The following is a 21,740-nucleotide window of genomic DNA, read 5'->3' as shown; positions in this document are numbered from 1 at the left end:
CTGAAGCTCCTCACTTGGAGGAGTTTATGCTGCCACATGATTGGCTGATTGAATCATTGCATGAAAAAGCAGGTGAACAGGTGTTCCTAATAAAGTGCTCAGTGAGTGTATATGTTGTGTACCTACTCAAAAACTATGCTGTATTTACAGTTCCTGAGTGGCATGCTAACGGGTTAGCCTGGTTCCAGACATCTGAATCACTAATCATTAACTTCTCGCCTTGTTGCACTGAAGTACACGTGTGCTCAGGATACTGACCTTACTGCTGGGTGCAGCAGAGCACACTTCTGACCACGCCCAGTCACATCCATCAGTGATGCTGGCTATGGTCAGAGGTGGAGAGGATGGGGCATCCTGCTGTTAAGTTACTTACCTCATCTTTATCCACCACTTTTCCATCTATGGTGGCAAATTAATAATGCTTCCACAAATGTCTTCTCAGATGGTTTGCTTTACAATGTCTGGAAACTAAAGAGCTATAGGAATGGCCTGTTGCATCTTGAATTCCTACTGATCATTACAGATCAAGTATTTATTTTTTCCCACATACAAATGGTAGTTTGAATTTCAAATAAGAAATGGCACTGTTGTAGATAAGGTAGGCTGGTGGAGATGCCATGTATTTACAGCAAAATCCTCACACATTTGGCAGTGAAAGGTCAGACAAGAGGTGTAGTGGAGATGAGGCAGTGACATGTCAAAGTTTAAAAAAATATATCTGATAGTGTGTCCTGCAAACTGAGCTGTGATCAGCACTTCTCTCTCTCTGCTTCCTCTCTTCTCATCCTGTTGGATTTCTGCTCTACTTCCTGTTTCACAATCATGTTAGAGGCAGCTGTTTAGAACTCAGACCACCACCACTCCATTGAGCCAATTTTCATTTCGTCTCTTTTCTTGGATTGTAGTTTCCGTGCTAATCTTTGAATAGCATCAAAATTATTTTACTGGTGGGCAAAAATGAAAAGAAATGCTTTGGAGGTAAGTTGGTGTAATATTTTGACAGTACAAAATAGGTGTCTGTGTTTGTTATAAACATACACATATAAAAGCTTTTTTTTCTGTTCTGACCCCCCCTCTGATTTGGGTTAAGAAGCCCCCCATGGGCATCAGAGAATTTTGAAAAGTCTAGCCTTGCTAATTTTAGTTTTCTGGGAAAATATGTACATCATCAAGTAACACAATAATCTGATATCTAACCAATGGGAAGAAATGTATTATTACCACTTTAAAAGGCCAAATAGCTAGGTTACGATAATAACATTATAGCTAGCAATATTAGCATACTAGCTTGTTAGCTTTAATTCTTTGCTAGTGTAGGCTAAGCATCAATGCTGACGTTACATAATTTTCATTATTCACTTGCTTTGTATGTAACAGGATTTTGATGTCAGTAATTCAAATATCAGTGATAAAGTTGAAATAATGTTTTGAAACAAAATCTTTGTTCTCGGCCCATCAATCTTAAATTAATTGCCAAACTGTTCTAAAAACGTCTTGTATACATTTATGTTGCAGTTAAAGTCAGAGTAACAGCAACATTTGAAAATAAAATTAATCTTAAGCATAAATACCAATTTTGTTTGATCAAAATGACTCACGAAGCAAGATGGCCCCCAAGGGGCTTCTTTCCCCACGACCCATCTTCCCACCAAGATTTTACATTTAGTTTTGTACCAACAAAGTTTTAATGTTTCTAAATGTATTTACTGAAGCATCTTTCTTGTGTACATATTAGATTGATGTTCAAAATATACATATTTTAAAAGAATATGGACATTGGGCATCTTACCCCAGTTTACCCTAAATGTTCGAGCATCTGGATCAGCCAGTACTTGGCTCACTGCAGGTCGTGTCGTATCCTTCATTTTTTATCTTGTATACAGATGGCGTTGCAGTAAATACAAAATCAACATATTGTAAGATTTGCTGACGACAGTGTTGTAATGTCTCTTCTCAGTCAGTGAGATCAATCACATGGACCCATAATGCAACACTTTGGGGACAGGTGTGATGGATCTTTTTGGTTTTTTAGATTTCAATAATCATCTCACCAAAACACACTGACACAATCTTCCAACAGTAGCACAAGTGTTGAGATCATTCAGCTCTACAGATACTTGGGAACGGTGATTATCATATCATATATTACAAGATTTTGATGTTTTATTCCTCCTTTATTTAAAGTATTGTAACTTTTTCACTCACTTGCTGTTTAACTTTTTAGAAAAAGAACTGATTGCAGTATGTTGTTAACCTCAGCTCTAAAATAAGTGGCGAAACACAAAGACTCCTGGTGCAGTCTCATACTGTAGAAGCCCTCACAAAGGCGTATAAGATGATGGATGAGCAGTTAGACTTGTGAACAACCACAGTACAAAAAAATGATTGACTGATGAACTCGCACTCTTGACTTCTGCTTTTCAACACACGTGCCTTTGTGCTGTTGGATAGTGAGCACCGTTTTAAATCCTTTTATTTCAGTTCTTCCTAAAATTTGTATTTTTAAACAGTTTAGTGTGTAAATGAATTATCTGTGTACTTTAGTTCATAAACTTACCTCCAGTTTCCCCCTGAGACGGATTAAGTATTTTGAATTGAAGTGAACCGAACTGAAAGAGAACCAAATGTTTATTAATCCACTGCTGAAAATAGTCCTCAACAGATGTACTATTTCCTCCTGTTTGAGTAGTGTTTGATAAAAGCTTCAGTGTCCACCTGTCTTCGGAAATGAATTCGCTTTAATGCATATATTTGTGAGTTGTTTTTTTTCTTTCAAAACAGATTCACATCCTTACACTGGAGCTGGGGCTGACAGCCACGACAGGCTAGAGAGGTAATTAAGTACTGAGACAACAACACACTGTTGGTTATGGCATTTTAGTGGGATTTGTTGATGTAAGAAAAACATTGAATACTCAGGTGGATGAAGAATGAGAGAAACTTTACCAAGCAAAAACCATATTTATTAATCCAGACAGCAGTGAATAGTGTTTAGTCATGTCCATTTCTCTACTGCCAGTCCTAGAACTACCTCTTATAACAAGTCAAATACCTAGAAAACCGGCTATCCTTCATAAAACAACTCAATATCAAAATTAAATATTCATTAACAAATACTGACATTAGAAACTTAAATATAACAAACATTATGAAACAACGACTGTCCTGATTTCTCCCTGCAGAGGGAGCCGTACCACCACCACTGCTTCATTCTCTCAAAAAGCAAATGTCACAGGATTAAGAAAATATCTGCTGTCTGACATGCCAGGGTTTCTAGAAAGACAGTCTGCATCTACCATCATCATGAAACTGCAAATACAAAGTGACTAGAAGCCCCAGGGAGCATTTGGTTCGTCTATCGCGCCGGTTCAACTGCAGGGACACACACACACACACACACACACACACACACACGGAGAGTCATTGAGGGGAACTTTGAATAAACTTGAAATCAATTACCATTAACTCAATACAACTTACTGTAAGAGGAGATGTCAATCTCGTCTGGCAGCTCGCTGATGTTCACCTCGAAGCGGTCCTGGACATCATTGAGCGTGCGGGCGTCACCTTCGTCTGACACAAACGTGATGGCCAGGCCCTTTGTTCCGAACCTGCCTGCCCGGGCCACCTGCAGCAACACACACCTTTATCACACCTGCTGCCTTCAGAACAGCTGACCTCACTTCTCAGTGTGGATAAAGGCATTTGATACATTACATTCAGTTTACTTACACTTTTACCTGTGGAGAGACTCACCGGTCACTTCAGTTTCTGGGTGATATTCTACTTTTGTCTTTGTTGACATATTCCCTGTGCAGAGCCAAACCAACTATGAAAACCGTCAAATATTTTCATCACGACCAAAAACTACTTCCAGGTTGGAATCTCACTGACAGATTTTTGTCTTTTTAATTAATCAATTTATTCATTTTTTCCAAAACATGGGCTCTAATCTTAGTAAATAAAGCACAACAAATTTAACAAACCTTTGTTATCTTGTTTCAGATTAAGAAATTCAAACAGAAATTCTTCATGAACTTTTTTATTACACAAAGTTGGTCCCATGGTGAGTTTTTCAGTCACCTTCTCACTTAGCTTTGGATCTACATTTTTCAACCGCTGAGCTACTTTATTCCTATGCACAGGCGCACCTACACTTAACTCTGTGTGACTCAAACAGCTGATCTGCGGTGTAACACAATGCATGTCGTAGGTGCACTTGTGGGTAGTAATAGTGTAGTTCAACAGTTTACAAACGGTAGTTTCAAAGTAAAGGGCTGTTTGACAGAAAAATATGGTGAAATGGTGAAAATATTTAAAATAAAGTGAACACAAACAAGTTTTTCTGCGGACCCCGTCCACAGCAGCTTCCTTACCAGTGCTCCTGCTGCTTCTCACACAACCCCACATCAAGTAACGCAAACTATCACTTTAATGGCAGGTCTGAACAGGGCCTTTGTCACAGCTTGTCAACATTACCACATGGAAATACCACACACGTATTAAGAGATGGACGAACTAGTTGAGATGTTCAGATACAATTTTTCTCCTCTTCTGTGAATGATAGGTGAGTGTTTGCCTGCAGAGTCTCCATGTCACCCTCTTGGGGTCATCCTTTAGCCTCTCGAAATAATCCCCCACTTTGGATTTCCTGTCTGACGTATGTAATTACTGTAACAGACTGTCCTATGTTTACTATGGGTTTCCATATTTGAAGTAATGTGTCACCCAAGAGCTGCCGTAAGGCTGGCATAAGGCAGTGCCGCTTGTGACATTTGTGTTAGGGAAAGCCGTACTTTGTCTCTATGTCCCGTTTATTGTTTTTTTGTTTAAACATGCAGTTAGTTGAACCGAGGCGCTCGGTTACATCGCTGTCTAATAACCACAGGAACCAGAGTGTCGGCTCTTCTCATCGACCAGCCTATTATTTGGGGGTAGCACTAGAACCAACATATTGCTGGTTTGGGTCTACTCATGCACTCAGCTGCTGATAAGAAGAAACACAGAGTAACACCAGCTGGACCCTTTAAGGAACTGAGTTGATGTTTGAAGTTGTTGAAACTGTCTGTGAGCAGAGGACGGCTCAGACTCATACTGGCATCTGACTGAATCCTGAGTGAGGTTATTGGTGACAGGACACTTCTTCTTTGGTGTCTTGTATTTGGCTTTATTTGAATGTGGCCTTGTACAGTGAGCAGTGGGTAGCGTAGGTTGTAGGGTTCAGCTCGTGTGTGCATGTGTGTGCGTGTGAGAGAGACAGCTTTACCCTGTGTAGGTAAGTGTCGGAGTCCTCTGGCATGTCGTAGTTAAAGGCAATATTGACTCTCTCGATGTCCATCCCTCGTCCAAACAGGTTGGTGGCCACCAGGATTCTCCTCTGGAAGTCCTTGAACTGCTGGTAGCGAGACAAACTACAGACACAATGGAGAGGAGTGAAGCTCAGGAAATACATTATATCCCACTGACAGCTGCAATACAACGCAACAGAGATGACCTCTGTACACAAGACACATCCATGAATTATAATGCTCAAGCAGCAGATAGCAGCAAAGCACAGATTTGTTCAATCCAGAACAAATCAGAAGGGAGTGATTTGCATCGGAGAGCACACACCTCCCCCAGGGCCAATGTCAAACAACATAAAAATTCAAACTGGTAGTAAATGATCTGGATCTGCCCCAAAATTGAATGTGTTCTTCCCTGGCATTTGCCCCACCCCCTACCAAGTTTTCTGCAAATCGTTTTTTGTGTAATCCTGCTGACACAGGTGAAAGCATGACCTCCTTGGTGGAGGGAACAAACAAAACAGAAAGAGTCTGGAGAATGCAGCATTTTCTGTTGTTCATGTGAAGTGGTTGGGTGCTCAGCCATTCAACACTGAGTCTGCTGTGGTGCCTCCGTGGCTCACATGGTAGAACCCGTATCACATAGGCCACCACATTAGTCCTAACTGTACTATCAGAATAAAGGCAAAAATGCACGAAAAATCGAACTTAAAGAAACAAACAAACATTGAATCTGCTGAGAACTGAACTGTAATAGTCCTCGTAACTGGTTTGCTGCTGTTTTCCGAAAGTGCCAAAAAAGTTCTCAACTTTCTTTGTCATTTAACTTGCTCTTTCCAAAGCTTTCAACTTTTTCAATTAGCTGGTTGCAGACCTCTGAACTGCCACCAACATTGTTCAGTGAGTCAGACATCTGCTGTATCAGCAACTGTGGGCACTGACAGCTGTTTTTCATCATTTGGAGAAACATTCTTGATTTTCCCTGGCCAACGAAGGCTCCAACAGGTGGATCCTTTATGGTTCAACCTATCCCAAGATTCATTGCGTGCCATTAATGAAAATAATATGGCAGCAAACAACACTGACAGAGAGCCTGAGGATTACACTGTTAAATGTAAGTATTGGGTTTCAGCTCAGTTCAGCACCTAATGGTACAACGGTTAAAACCAAACACCTTGAAAACTTAAGGTTTTGTGGAAAAAAAGTTACGTGTTGTCAAGGTTGCTAGGCAACAGGAGATGTGCTTTGCGACGCAAGAATAAGGGCAGGCACAGCTGGTGAGGCAAAGTGAAAATCCTCTGTAGACCAGACTGTCTCATTTGGATCGGCCTTCACGGTCTACGATGGGTACAAAGGATCACATCTTCGTAGACAGCATCCTCCGAAGGTTGTGGCCTCTGACTTGGGACAAGTGAAAATGACATTATACAGAACTTTCTCATGCACTTGAATAGGAACTGTATGTAGTTCACTACCAATTAGATGACGATGCTGGTCTCCATTATGTTTCATTTGAAAGCATGTTGTTTTGATGCATTCATACCTATTCTGTCAGTGTATTAGCTTGTACAAGCCATAAACAGGCCTGTGTATCGATATTAGTCGTATTCACATATATATATCAGTAGCACTGTATCAGTTTTGTTGGGTTTTGATTGTTAATGTCTGCTTTATTTCCCACCTTTTCACAAACCACACACCCAAAACTTTAACAAAGGTGTTTGCCTGTACACCATGTCAAGTCATGTGATCAGTTGTGTATGTGTATGAGCAAAAGCCACTCCCTTCTCTTTCTCTTGGCTACTTCAACATTTCAAATCCTGTGTTGGTGTGGAGTTTGTGCTTCTCTTTTCAGTTACCGTTCCTCCTGAGGCATCCCTCGATGGATGGCAATCGCTGGGAAGTTCTGCTCCACCAGAAGCTGAGCCAGAGCTACACACCGCTGGACAGACTTGACAAAGATCACCACCTGAACAACACAGTGATACGCTCACTCAGCTACTGTTGGCATCTCTATACTCAATCTGTTAATCCATTTTAAGAATTAAGGCCTCAGTATGCTTCAAAAAAGTGCTTGTTCGATCATCTAACAATGTCTAAAACCTCATTCCTGACAGCATAGTGAGGGGCGTGGGGGGGTTCCTGAAGTTTCAATTCACTTTTGACAACAAAGTTTATTCAAATCTATAGGAACAAGTGCTAAATGTCATCACAAATGGGAAGTGCATCTCCCTCAATCCAACAACCAAAGGAGTGTTCCAGTGCAACAGCTTAGTTTTGTTAAAAAATGTGATGCAAGGCGAGTATTGCAGTCTGAAAGGGGACATTTTCAGCCTGTAATAAAAACGTGCAGTGAGTCTGCTGTCCTGAGGAGTTGGACCAGGACACAAGCGAACGGGGGAGCCAACCGGTCAAACAGGAGTGCAATGGTCGCACAAAAGTGTGGGGTTTGACCGTGGCCTTAAGATAGGAAGATGTAGTTGCCTTACCACTCTGGACTAGTTGCAGAGGTGGTAGATGCAGGTGCTCCAGTGAGAAGTAAGTTGCGCTTGTTCTGGCAGGAGGTGCCACCCACCTGAATAAGCTCCCTAGCGGGGGCTGAATCATCCTGGTATTGTACAGAATCTTCAGGAACAGGCTACTATGTTTGCTGAGAATGGCAGCTCTTGCTCCAGGGTCACAGCCATGTTCCCCACTGCTAGAGTTGGCATCAACACAATACTGTCAACAGTGATCGACACCCCTTGGCACAGGCATCCCTTCCCCTGAAAGAACAAAAGCTCAGGCCTGTCCAGGTTCAGCTGTAGGTAATACCTTAAGCTCCAAATATTGAGAAGAACAGTTGGGTGTCATCAGCATAGCTGTGGCAGGAGCAGTTCAGGCACTACATCAAGACCACAAGGACATGCAGAAGATGCTGACATCATGGGGGGAGATCAGGGTGTAGTCAAGAGACCTCAATAAAATGAAACCATGGTCTGTTGGCAGTTTATTAGGTACAACTAGCTAAAACTAATGCATGCTAACACAACAGTCCTGCAATAAATCCTCCTTCATGAAGGTTGTAATGTTTGGAGGATGTACTGTAGTTTGTGGCAGGTAGGTGTATCTAATAAACTGCCAATGGAGTGTAGTGTATAATCCACTTCATTTGCTTCTATTTCAACATTCTAAATTGTTGTATGTTCTTCTTTTATGTATGTTTTATTCTAAAGTTCAAGAAGGAGGTCAACTAAGACTTTGTCAAAGGTTACCTTCAACCACCCATTGTAAGTTGAGTTTAAGGAATGTGCATTAGGGGGCAAAACTGTTTACACATCGGTTTTCTGTTACATACGGTACGAGAGACTCAGGATGTGGGTTTTTTTGCTGGCCTAAAAGGTCAAAGGCCAGAGACCAGAGGCCGTAGACCAGATGTGGTCAACCATTTGGGTGAAGGCTTCTTCTTATAGGAGACGGTAGAAGAGAGATCTCACATTGGCAGAGATGCTCCAGGATTCGGCATTTTTGACACTGTTTCTTTCTTGTAAATAAACTTCTTTTTGATTGCAAGTAAAGACGTGTCAGCGGTGATCACTTCTTCACATCAGCACCTCAAGATACCACAGGAGTGTATTTATTTGTTAGCTTTGCAATCAATTCGCCAAGGCTAAAAAGAGGGAGCTTAAGGAGAAGTGGGGGCAGCAGCTGGACTTGGATAGGTGGTGAACTGACACATTATACAGCCTACTTCATTTGAAGCATACTGACACCTTTAAGTCTGTTCCCTTAACATATGTGTAATGAATAAAAACACATAGCACCTCTCACACACTTGTCAACAAAAGAGAACACAAAAGGAGGAGGGGTTGAGGGTGTTGGGTTCAGATTCAGACCACAGTACCTGATTGAACTCTAGTGCATCAAGGAGGTCAAAGAGCTTTCTGTTTTTCTCATTGTCCTTCAGCTTGACGTAGTACTGCTGCAGCCCGTGCAGAGTCAGCTTGGTCTCATCGTCCACAAAGATTTCCATCGGCTGGAGCAGGCAGGGGTTGTAAAGGGTTAGGGGGGGTTGAGGATATTGAAGGAGGGACATGGGTGTGGAAATAAGGGAATGTGGAAGTGGAGTTTAGTAAAGCAGGTCAGACAGAATATGGCAGTATGAGGGGGGAGCTTTACAGGACAGCTTAAAAGATATATATGACAGTATAGAAATGAGTGGGGAGAAATATACCAGTAAGGAAGGCACCAAGTTACAGAGGGCAAAACCAGAGGTGACACAGAAAATCATGAAGAGAAAGTTCAGGAGATGGAGTGGAGGAGCGATGGTAGAGAGGAGACAGAGGGAAGGCTGTGGGGTAGCTAACCCCCAAAACACTCACAGATCAACTGCACACACACACACACACACCGCAATACCCAAAAGACATCAAACTGACTGGTAGTGCTACTGAGAAGATTAAAACGACAACACAACAAATTGACTCATGAGCTTTTTCTGTCCCGCTTTGGCTCCTCTACGACTCCATCAGTTCAGGATCTCAGCATGTACCAATGCAGACTCATGAGTCTATACACTAATCCCTATCTGCCCCTTGATCTAATTTAGGAACGAGGGAATTCGTCACATTATTACAACAAATAAATCTAAAGCTGCTATCTTCTAACGATGTACAACTGTCAGGCATTTAATGGAACCTCATTATAGAGCTTTACCTCATCCTGTGCTATAATAATGCTAAGGTGATTACAGTCCATTATTTTCATTATTGATTCACCCTCCAAATACTTTCTCAATCAATTTAACTGTAAAATAGCCAAGTCAGACACCTTTGTGTGTCCCATGTGGTATGACCAGTAACATGTCAAACTCAACCAGCAAGCACATAGACAGTACAAGTACCCAACACCACCCAATACTAACGCAACTTTCACGTGTGAGTGGTGTTTGTGTCCACCTGATGAATCTAAGTCCAGTAATCCCCCTCTTTTTGCTCTGCATTTGGTCTCAACCACTTCCTAAATGCTGCACACTATTCACCAGCTGCTATCTAACTGTGTCTGTCTGCTGTTTGCTGCTGAGCAGGTGATCAGAGCTTTTCCTGAGCTACCTCATCCTGCTGAACATGAGGATGATGAGAGTGGTGAGACTGAACCACAACAGTAAAGTTGCAGCCCATAAAAGCAAACAAGGCTAAAAAGAAAACAATTGACTCCTATCACATTACACAGCATCTACCAGTAAACAAAGCCTGTATGATGCCTCTCATAGCATCATTAATGCACTCCTTTCTACTGATTTCCATCTACTCATGCAAGCAGTGCTAAAAGGAAGAAGAATACAGAAGTATATTCAGTTTATCTACCAAACACAGTGGCCAGTAAATAAAAATACTGATTTTCAAACTTTTCTAACCCATTAATGCACTATACTGTAGCACACCAGAACAAACCACAAGTTTTTCATCAGCTGTATACGACTGTATCCGATGCCTGAATTACAGCTCAATGCCAACATAAATAAAATTGTATCATGAGGAATTTAGTCTCTGGGCCACTGCAACACTGGTCTTCAATGAAAGACACTTCTTCACTTCCTGCTCACTCACTTCAGAATAAAAGCTAATTATCATATTTCTTTAATAGTTAGTAAGTAAAAGTCTTCACAATAAACTGCAGTTGGATAAGAGGAGCTCGTCTGGGTCCTAGACAAGGCTAGATTATAAGATGGGCAATGCACAAAACTGCCCTGAGGTCCAGACCCTTGGGGGCCCCAAAGGCTCCAGCTTCACCTTGTGATAAATAGTTTGTGGTAATTTAATCAACTGCATTGCAATTTGTTTGTTAGTACTGTATCACTTAGGCACAGTATAAACTGAAATGAAATGACAGGAGCTTTAGCAACTCCAGAGGCCCCTTAAAACAAGGGTTACAGCCTTCATTATTTCAGTTTATGTTGTGCTTACATGGTGTATTTTATCTCATACATTTTTCCATCGAGTTAAATCAACCACAAACTAAATACTAACTGATACATGCACAGTGAATAGAAGGTGGAAGGAACGAGGAGAGTAGGCAGCAGGAGCTGAGAGTTGATGACTGCAGCACAGAGGTGGAATAACTGTCATAATGAACACAAAGTCTTGTCAAATGCAACATCTAGAATCTAAATAAATTTTAGCTTAAAAGTTGCAGCTTCAGATTTTTTGATTTGCTTTTCTCTTAAATGTGAACACCAATAAATTCTTTATTTAAATATTTTTGTCTGTTTTCAACTCTGTAATTCTGACTTCTCTTATTTTATATTTTCTGACTCCCTGCTACACTTCACTACATATTTCTATCATTTCAAAAAAAGAATTAAATAAAATGATTTCAGCTTTTGCAGTATAACGTATCACTGACAAAATGTAAGGTTTTTTTTTTTTTGACTATGACACATGTGATAACCAAGTGATGACTAGAGAGCTGCTCTCAAAGGTTCCTCCCAAACTTCACTGTAGGTTGGAGAGAGTCACGTGATAGATGTGATTTTCTATAATTACTTTTCGAGATGAGATTTAAGTTGGCTCTTGGCCCTGGTCTAAGACATGGGCTCATTGTTGAATCTTGCCATGTCGAAGCCAAAGAGGTAAATCTACAACCTATGACAGTTCCTGAACTTAAAGCTCCATATTTTCTTCTTCTCCTGTGTTTTATTTGAAGTGTTGATCAATAAGAAGATATATTTGTGGTTTTAAGAACCAAAAACCATCTCAGTGTAGTTTTACATCTCCTCTCTCAGGCTTCTCTCTGGAGCTCTAGCAACAACAGGTCAGTGAGCCAATCAGAAGAGAGGAGGCTCTTAGTTTCTCTCCGGATTGGCTGACTGTTTTCTGAGTGGTCCAAAGTAAACAGTAGAATAGACACTCAGAGAAACCAAATCCTGCAAGGCTGGATGGTTGGTCCAGGTGGGCGGGGCATGACTGAGAGTGGTGACTGCTTTGTTGTAACATCACAAAGTTCCAGATGTGCATTTCTCTGTAGACTGAGCGCTTTGATGCCTTCACAGTATTAATATAGAACCTAGACCTGCTTTATAATCACACAGCACATGGATAGAGACCTTTAGACTATATGGACCTTTAAAGTCACAGAAGTGCAGTGATGCCAATTTCTGAGATCAGGTCTTAAAGCTGCAGTATGCAACTTGACTTAACATTAAAAGACAACTGCAATAAATACATGGCATTTATACCACACTAACAGACTGTTTTCCTGGCTGACTCTTCTCAATAATTTGGAGTTTTTACAGTTCTAAACTATTTGCTATGGGTGTGTGGCTGTGTGGCTGTTTCAGTATCAGGCAGGCAGCGAAGAGTGTTGACACATATTGAAAAAGGAAGATTTCAGCTGCAGATTAGATGCTTTCTCTGTCGCTTCTTTGCCGTGTCTGACTCGGCCTGACTAACCCTAACCGTAAATGTTTGTTGGGGAGGGAACTTCACAACACGCTCCCTGTGTTAAGACCAGATGTTGCATATTGTAGCTTTAAGGCAGGGTGAACTGAACTAATGTAGCCCGTTTACAGTTGTGTCAGGCTGAGGCACAGCAATGGCCAGGCTACGACATGACAGCACAGTGGGCAGACGTTTCCCCACATTCCCCACGCACTGAAGCGGCTGCTTGGAGTAAAACTTCTTTCTTGCTTGTAACTTGGATTCATGGAGGTCGCGGGGCAACATGGACTCTGTTACCCGCTGTTCCAGCAGGCACGGCACAACAGGGGGAGGAGTAGTAGAGGTGTGGAGGGAGTAAGAGCAGGCATGGTGAATGCAAGTGGGGAGTCGTATTTACATCTTGCATGAACTTTCTGCAGACTGGACGGATCTCTTTGCTCAGAGTGGCGCTGAACATCATGACCTGCTTCTCATGGGGAGTCATACGGAAAATCTCCTGGACGTCTCTGCGCATGTCTGAAGAAGAGAGCGGTGACTCAGATTAGTATCACACAGTCATACACACTCGTCTAATGGCAGTGAATAAGGAATAAAAGGTGATGAATTAAAGGAAAAGTCCACCCAGCTATTATATAACTATAATGATATAACTATGTTACAACTATGTATTACAACTAGTTTGATGTTGTATCTTTTAAGGCAAATAATGTAAGCATGTGTTAGATGTATTACATATACATATATATATATATGAAGTGTGGCCAGTTGTACATTTTTAAAACAGAAACACAGAACATAAACAAATTATCCTTAAAATTTGTATTGTTTTTTGAAGTTGAAGTTGAAGACAGTGCCCTGGTTATTAACTAAAATAAGACTAAGGAGCTGGTTATTGGGAGCCACCACACTGTTTAATGATCAGCCTGTTGAAGTGGAGAGGAGTTCAAATCTTTAGGAACCTTTTTTGATTGATTGCACTTTAAGTTTCACAGCCAACACTAACTACATTTTTAAAAAGCAACGCCTGTATCTGATCAGGAAATTAGACTCATATGACGTAAGCGAGAGACTGTTTATGAACAAGAGACTTGGATCACCTCACGTCCCGTCACGATCCCCATGACAAAAGAACATTTGCTTACGGTACTAGTAGTCTGTCACCAAGAATGCTAAAGAAGTATCAAAAAATGTATTTTAATGTGCGAATATATCAGGGGCGCAAACTCACCAGGGGTGAAAAAGGTGACAATGATGTGACTACTACTATTAGATTGGCCCAGTGTGACACAGACAGCACTGCTGCTGTGAGGGACAAGCGCTGTCCAGTGGCTGTGGACCGTACAGTAACTGATATCAGAAATTGAAGAATAAAAACTCTTTGACCACCGGCCGTTTGACCTGACTGGCAGTTTCCAATGGCTAGTCCGCCCCTGACCATGAGTGTGTTCCACGTTGCCAGGGAGCGAATCCAGACAGCCTATCCAGCAGCAGCATAGTTGCTTAGATGTAAGCCTGCATATCAATGTGATGACATTCCCTTTAAATATAAGAAGGGCTATGTGAGGGCATATTTACTGACCAAGCTGCTCGAGCATCTTGTCACACTCATCCAGGATGAAATGTTTGATGTGACGCAGGTTGAGTGTCTTGTTGCGTGTCAGTGCCAGGATCCTGCCTGGTGTCCCCACCACGATATGAGGACAGTCCTTCTTTAGCACCTCTTCATCCTTCTTTATAGACAGCCCTCCAAAGAACACTGCCACCTGCAGAGGCACGCACACGCACACACACACACACACATATCACATATCACATATCACACATGCTGTGAGACAGTTGAGATTTGGTCTGTGGGGAAGAATCAGGAGACGGTGTTTTACCTTGACAGTGGGCATGTACTTTGAAAATCTCTCATACTCCTTGCTGATTTGAAAGGCCAGCTCTCTGGTATGGCACATCACCAGGACCGACACCTGGAGCAAAACAATGAGCGTTCATGATCAAGTTCCTCTTATGACGTTCAATGCAAAACACCTTCAGCACCAACTGATGAAAAAAATAATTTCTCTGCAACTGCTGAGCGACATCAGAACGTACACAAATGACAGGGTTTGGCATTAACGTTAGTGGTCAAAATAGGTGAGGAGGCCCACTCACTTTGTCTTCTCTATCATCTACTCAGGCAGCAGGCAGGTCACAGCCTGATTTCTTTATACTGTATCAAGCCAAGTTTTCAGACAAATATCCAAACATGTAGACTCCACCAGTCCATGTGACCAAAAACATTTCCTGTGTAATACAATTCAAAGCTTTATACAGTTTTACAATATGACAACCATAATGTCAAAGTGCTGCCAAACACCTCAACCTTTCAGCCAGGGAAGAATATGATATAATGACAAAATGGCTCAGTGTGGAGTCAGCACCACAGCTCTGTGTTAAACCCCACAGCAGCTCTCAACTTAATCTGGCAAAGACTGGAAGAATGATATGGGTCATCAAAGGTAGCTGAACGTGCACTGCTGAAAAAGGCTGAAGAGATTCCTCTGGAGACTGGACTCTTCCATCCAGAGATTTCCTGTGGATGCACATGGTGAAAGAGTCAACAGACTCCACAGTGATTCTTATGCACAACAGTTAGACCTGTGGTGGGTCACCTGTGGGTGAAGCCTGCCTCATAATGATACTCACAAACCATCAACTGTTGATGTATTGAAAACACATGTGCTCAGTAACAGTCACACATCCTTTCTCAGGCCCTGTTCAAACAAAATGCTGGTGAAGGAGACACTCAACCACATGCCGTCACATCTCAGCTGTTCTTCAGTCTTCAGTGCAGGAGGAGTACCTCTGTCTCACTGAGCCCTTCAACCACCGCTGTGTCTCCAGCACAAGAGGTTACAATACGCCCTCTGAGCAGAGCTGCTCCTTCAGGGTAGACGGAAAGTCTCGAGAGTTAGCATGCTAACTTCAGTAGAAGAGAAGAAGTGATGGAAATAGAAGCAAAACAACAGTTAACTTTGGCACTGCTTTTCCTTCCTCTGGAGGCAGCTCTTGTTGACTAAAGGAATGACCTTTGATGCTGAACTCACAACGTTTCTTCTAAACTGTTAAGAAAACAGCTGTTGTTGATGTGATGGCTATGTAGCAATAGCAAAACTTACAAATAGCTCATTTTACATTGCTTAGAATTTGCAATCCCATTCCAAATCCTTCTCAAAATGATTTCAAAAAACAATCTCACAACTCACAAATTCCAGAAGAGTTGACAAATACTGATGAACTGCTTTCCAAGGTCAAGAATAAAACTGGACTTCTACATAAAATGTTTATTCTCTGATAGACAAATGATATTTTAAGAGAAATAATGTTACAAATGTGTTCAATTCCAGCGTCTTTTACTAACTGTCAATAAAAATATACCTTGAGGAGATTGAGATTGAGAAGACAGCGCTGGTTTCAGCCCTAAGCACTGCCTGCAGTCTTTCTCTCAAACTGTGCATGGTAATAATGAAAGGTGACTCAGATGTGTATATCAACATGTTTATCAGTCAGGTTAGGGGGAGGATCACCTGTCCAGTGACGGGCTCCAGCTGCTGCAGGGTGGCCAGAACAAACACTGCAGTCTTCCCCATCCCAGACTTGGCCTGACAGAGCACATCCATACCAAGGATTGCCTGAGGGATGCATTCATGCTGAACTGTAATAAAAACACACATTCAACATGTCTCTCTATTAAGGCAGTCTTTTATCAGGGGAATGGAAGTAAAGAGAGACAGAAAATAAGAAAGGGAGTGAAAATCAGCAAAGGTTAAACCACTTGCATCAATAAGTCTCATCAAGTTTTTTAATCAAACAAAGAAAAGCATATTTGCTTACTTCTCTCTTCAGTTTATTGGAACTCTAAAACCATCAAACTTACCCTCAGATGGATGCTCAAACCCACAGTCCACTATGGCTCTGAGCAGCTCAGGTTTCAGCAGGAAGTCTCTGAATCCAGAGGAGTGAATGGACACATAGGAACCCTTCACTCCCTCCTTCCTTATCGACATGTCACCTCCACCTCCAACATCCCCAACCCCTGCAGCCTCCACCTCGTCCTCCTCATAGTCCAACAGCTCGTTGTCCACGTCGTTCTCAGTCATCCTGACACAGCTGTAAAACACACGTGTTATGTGAAACTCCAGAGGTATAATATAATGACTGGACTGCTGTATTAAACAACACTACATTTCAGAGTGTTCCAGTTTTCTTTGGACACTACAGACTCAATTTCCACCTCTGTAATTTCTTCATAGGAGATGTAACATTCCTTAAGTTGCTATATTAAATTCAGTACTGGTGTCACAAAGTAATTTTGATTTGAATAAATCAACTGATTCTTTATTTTCTCAAGGACACAAACAAAATAAAGAGCAAAAAAAACATCACATAACAAATACCCTGCTCTTTAACCCTCCCTCCACAACCACACAGACTAAAAGATGAGAGGCATATAAATGCATATATACTTCTTTAATTCATCATAGTGCTGAAACAAACTAAAACAAATCGATTAGTCGATTAGTTCATCTACTGAAAAGTCAATTGATCATTTAAATGATTTATCAAACACTCACTGGTTCCAGTTCCTCAAACTCAGCAGATTTCCTGCATTTCCCTGTTTCTATACCGATGCAACTCTAAATTATTTAACTAATTAATCATAAAATAATTAAGAGATTGATCGACAATAATAAAAGTAATTGTTAGTGCCCCCATATTGCAAGTGTCCCCATATATTCTGGAATATCAGTGGTTGGGATGTTTACCACACATAGACTGTAAGTCCAGGTATATTAACAACCGCCAAAGCATATTTGGCAACTTTTTTTTTGTAATGCATTTTTTTTTTTTTACCCAGAAGTTTTGCATCTCCTGGCACCTTAGTACATTGTACCTACTGGAAGTGTCTGGATGGTTATTAGAGTTATATATGTGTAAAATCCATTTATATATGGAAAAAATTCCAAAATAGTAATAACTGCATGTTAAAGGCATGTTGCACCGAGGTAGTCTTTTGTTAATTGATGTATCCCTAGCCTCAAAAAATATGCTGACAGCTTGCCTGAGACTAGACAGGAGGGTTTATGCATACAACTGACTGTGACAACAGCTGTCGGATTTCAATGTCAGGAATTTCATAGAATTTAAGTATGTGGAATTTCTGGTAAAGTTCTGCTCCTTTATTTTGAAGGAATAGTCCGGAAGCCTTCTTTTCATAATATCGTCGTGGCCGACATCAAAGCAGCGATCAAGACACAAGCAGTTTAAAAAACAGAGGGATTATTTTTGCTGGTTGGATTTTTTAAAATCTGTTTTTTTTCATTTTTTTGCATATAACAAATCATATTAACCAGCTACTGAAAGAAATTCGGCACAAGATTCTCGCGTACTCAGAGAAATGTGTGATATTAGGTTGGCCTATGTGCATAAAGACTAGTTACTGTGCAACGTTAGCCTGTCAAAACCAAACTGAAGTATTTGAACGGCTAGCTGCAGTTAGCTCGACGGCTAACAAGCAACTCATCAAGTTGCCTGCTAAACCAGTTTCCGGCTCAAATCTGAACTTTAAAATTTAACAAATATATCGCGGTATGTAATGGTAATGCTGTCGGTTTACAATGACTTTTAACAATCGACATACCTTAACTACGAGAGATAAAAATGAACCACAACGTCTGTTCAAAGTAAAGCGCTAACGTTGGCGTACCTAAATGACGTTTCAGTATGCGACGGTGAAGAGTAGAAGGACCCAGCGGTGTGCGACCATGCGGATGCCAAACTTGGAGTAACATCACAGAGACACTTTCATCTTTCCGACGAAACTGCTTGTTATTTGTCGGGAATAACAATAGTTACAAATTAAACAGGTCAGTAACTAAATTCTGGTCTCAGTCTGTCTAAGGCTAAATTGAATATAACGGTAGCTAATAGATCCAGATGTGGTCCAGTTCTCACGTGCTAAAGTTACATGCTCCCTTAAATTCTGTGCTAGCATTTGTCACATTTTCAATTCTTACATACACGCAGTCCCATGTTAATATTTTAATTTATTTTGAAGGCAAGCCCTCAAGTGTGTCAGTGTCGCCGCAACACAGACTCAGAATACAATAAGATACATTTCTCAAATTAATCGATAAAGAAAGTTGAGTCTTTCTTTTAATACAAGTATTTACACTACACTACAACTTAATTATTTCAAAGTCTCAATTGTAACTAATTTTGTAAATATACTGATATACAATGCAAAAAAAACCCTCAAAAGACAGTTTGTGTTTGTTGTGGTACACAGTGACCATGTAGGGATTTAATACAGTACTGATGCTCCTTTTCTTCACACAGAGATGTCGTGTTTTGGTGGTGATCCCAACTTCTGTCCAGAGTGTGGGAATGTTCTTCCTCTCCCAGGAATACAGGACACAGTCCGCTGCCCCCGCTGCTCCTTCTGCATCCCTGTGGCAGGTACCAAGTATGGTCTACAGAAGGTTGTATATTAGCCCAGAAAGACAGCACACTCCTCAGTGCACTAGTCTGTCCAATGTGGAAATGTAGCTACGAGGGAACTGTTCTTCTTTACAAATTAAATGTCAATAAAAACACTGGTGAGCTGCGTCCTGGAGGTCGTCTGTAGAGTTACAACTACAGTTCATTTGAGTAATAGGAGCAGAGCAGCTGACATTTAGGGAGTTGGTTCAACAATTTACAAATACAGCAAAAAACAAAACATATTCTTACTTCCCTCTAGTGGTATCTACCCACGCCTTAAAAGTCAACAATAAAGTGTCTTTCCAGAAACAATGTCCCTATTACATTAAATAATCCACACACCTCACTGTCCACTTTCATTAGAAAAACAGTCCATATGCAAACAGTTGGTATCATTTTTTGCACAGATTTCCACAGATTATCCTTAACATGCATGTGTTTTATTTTCCAGAGTTTTCAGGTCAGAAGATCCACTCTACAGTAATTTTTAACCCCGTGGAGCAGTCATCAGTGGTTCTGGAGGATGAGGAGGACTCTGAACTAAAGGGACCTGTGGTAAGAACAAACCAACTGCACTGCTGCTCGCTGACTGTTTTGTGTTATGGCAACAATGGTACATTGTATTAACGAGGGCATCTTCTTCCTTTAGATTGACAGACGCTGCTCTCGCTGCAATAAAGAGGGGATGGTTTACCACACCAGGCAGATGAGATCTGCAGATGAAGGACAGACTGTCTTCTTCACCTGTATACACTGCAGGTAATCAGTCAGTTTCATTTAGCTTTTTCCAGGAACCTGATTCCTTAAATGTCATGTAAACAGGAAACCTGATTTATCTAGGTGAAATCCTCCTGGATTTCTCTGCCATGTTTACTGGTAACCAGGTTTCTAATTGGCTTTTTATAAGTACACATGTGCATAACAGACTACAGACAGAGAAAGTACCAGCAGAGTGGCTGGATGAAGGGAGAGATGCGGAGTGATGCGTCTTTGTATTTAAAATCATTCCATCCAAAGTCCCACTGAATAATCCACTTTAAATAAGTCGATCTACACACTGAGCATTTGACAGTTAAACTCAGACATGTTCATGCTGTGAGGGTAAGCTCTGTGTTTGTTTGTCCTCTCACTGAGCTCTCAGGCTATACACACACACACACACACACACACACACACACACACACACACACACACACACACACACACACACACACACACACACACACACACACAAACAAACAAACAAACAAACAAACAAACAAACCAGGACCTGAGGACACAGACTGCCTCTTCTATCACTGCTACTTTAAAATAAGTCAGTAATTTTTCCAAAATAAGGACAGAGGCAGGGCAGAGATCTGATCACTGACCTGCTGCATGTATTGCAGATTTACAGTAAGCTGGTTATTACAGTGCATGTAACTATGTACTCCAAATTACCCTCATAGCCTGGTTTCTCTGACTAACCTGGTCACTTAAGTGCATGTAAACACACTGAGTATGAATACACTGTGTGTTGTGGATCATTTTGTTCTGCCTTGTGATTTTTTTGCTGATTTTTGGTGTTACAGGTATCAAGAGAAGGAGGACTCCTGAGAAGAAATCTGCCTTTGTTACTTCAGATGGTTGGATGGATTGTAAATATAAGTTTGAAGAAGGACCCTCAGTGGATCCTTTACCTCTGGTTTATCTAATGAGGCTGTGCACTGCAGAGCTTTCAACTGCATCTTGCGGTCTTCATCACTGGATGGAGTTTGCTCTGTTTTCATGGAAAAAGTGTAGCTCGGTTGTCATTGATGATCTACTGCTGAATGCTATGAGATACAGTTACAGCTTGTAAGAGGACCTCAAGTTAAGTTTTTTTTTGTCGTTGTTAAACTACAGTTTCCAAGAAGAAGAGTGAACATTAATGGTGAACAGTATTTGTTTACTTAAGGTGTAACATATATAACAGAAGTTGTTTATTATAAATGTTATTAAAGCTGCATTAATGAATATTTTGCTTGATATTTTGTTGTAGTTTTTTTTTGGGGGGGGGGGCTCTTAGGACATCAACACTGACACGTAATCAGCTTAGAAAGTCTGCTGTTTGATGCTGAGCAGGGAGAGGACAGAGCCTTTTACTGCTGTTTCTCTGAAAACAGCTGCTGCTTCTGCTCCTGCTGGAAACGTAGTTGTGAAAATTTGTGATCCAATAAAGCAAACCAATCAGTAAAGAGGCTAAAAAGCTGTGTAGAGCAAGAGGAACTGCAAAATTGGTGATAATTCTCTGTGAGTTTGTCACTACACATTCACATTACACAGTCATTTGATCAACTGTTCTATAAAATTATTGATTTGAGATGTTTTAAAGCCACTACGTGAAGCATTTGAAAGCCACACAGTGACAGACAACAGTGTACTCTGTTTGCCACAGATTTTTTTTAGAAGACAATTTGTTTGATGTGGAGTACTTCAGGTCAGGACCTGCAGATGGTGTTGGATGGTCTCACTTTGAGACCTTCGTTGT

General features: G+C 41.1%; 2 protein-coding genes across 3 annotated transcripts; one reads left to right on the top strand and one right to left on the bottom strand.

Annotated features, from left to right (window-relative positions):
* Positions 1 to 2,956: 2,956 nt before the first annotated feature.
* Positions 2,957 to 18,462, bottom strand: LOC111220864 (spliceosome RNA helicase DDX39B). Its single transcript, XM_022744119.1, has 11 exons — positions 18,390 to 18,462; positions 16,626 to 16,858; positions 16,276 to 16,403; positions 14,584 to 14,676; positions 14,283 to 14,466; positions 13,101 to 13,219; positions 9,169 to 9,300; positions 7,145 to 7,254; positions 5,267 to 5,411; positions 3,481 to 3,628; positions 2,957 to 3,372 (listed from the first exon to the last, which is right to left on the bottom strand). Exons 2-11 carry the CDS (start codon positions 16,846 to 16,848, stop codon positions 3,356 to 3,358), a joined length of 1,299 nt encoding a protein of 432 aa, XP_022599840.1. The 5' UTR covers positions 16,849 to 16,858; positions 18,390 to 18,462; the 3' UTR covers positions 2,957 to 3,355.
* Positions 18,463 to 18,531: 69 nt separating this feature from the next.
* znrd1 (zinc ribbon domain containing 1) lies at positions 18,532 to 21,226 on the top strand. Of its 2 annotated transcripts, none has more exons than XM_022744120.1 (5): positions 18,532 to 18,615; positions 19,088 to 19,207; positions 19,683 to 19,786; positions 19,881 to 19,990; positions 20,803 to 21,226. In XM_022744120.1, exons 2-5 carry the CDS (start codon positions 19,090 to 19,092, stop codon positions 20,825 to 20,827), a joined length of 357 nt encoding a protein of 118 aa, XP_022599841.1. In that variant the 5' UTR covers positions 18,532 to 18,615; positions 19,088 to 19,089; the 3' UTR covers positions 20,828 to 21,226. The 2 variants fall into 2 exon arrangements, with proteins under 2 accessions (XP_022599841.1, XP_022599842.1); XM_022744121.1 differs by having other exon boundaries at positions 19,088 to 19,214.
* The last annotated feature ends 514 nt before the right edge of the window (positions 21,227 to 21,740 follow it).

This window comes from Seriola dumerili, unplaced genomic scaffold (genome assembly GCF_002260705.1).
Source record: "Seriola dumerili isolate Sdu_G_001 unplaced genomic scaffold, Sdu_1.0 BDQW01000078.1, whole genome shotgun sequence".
NCBI lineage: Eukaryota > Metazoa > Chordata > Actinopteri > Carangiformes > Carangidae > Seriola > Seriola dumerili.
The sequence above is the reverse complement of the archived record's forward strand: the minus strand, read 5'-3'. Positions and strand labels throughout refer to the sequence as shown.

Coding starts and splice junctions, on each gene's coding strand:
- LOC111220864 (XM_022744119.1), bottom strand. CDS start 16,848: ATGACTGAGAACGACGTGGACAACGAGCTGTTGGACTATGAGGAGGAC. Junction 9,301..13,100: donor GCAGAAAGTTCATGCAAGAT/GTAAATACGACT, acceptor TGCCTGCTCCAG/CCGATGGAAATCTTTGTGGA. Junction 3,629..5,266: donor CCGACACTTACCTACACAGG/GTAAAGCTGTCT, acceptor GTGTTGCTGCAG/GTGGCCCGGGCAGGCAGGTT.
- znrd1 (XM_022744120.1), top strand. CDS start 19,090: ATGTCGTGTTTTGGTGGTGATCCCAACTTCTGTCCAGAGTGTGGGAAT. Junction 19,787..19,880: donor CTGAACTAAAGGGACCTGTG/GTAAGAACAAAC, acceptor TTCTTCCTTTAG/ATTGACAGACGCTGCTCTCG. Junction 19,991..20,802: donor TTCACCTGTATACACTGCAG/GTAATCAGTCAG, acceptor TTGGTGTTACAG/GTATCAAGAGAAGGAGGACT.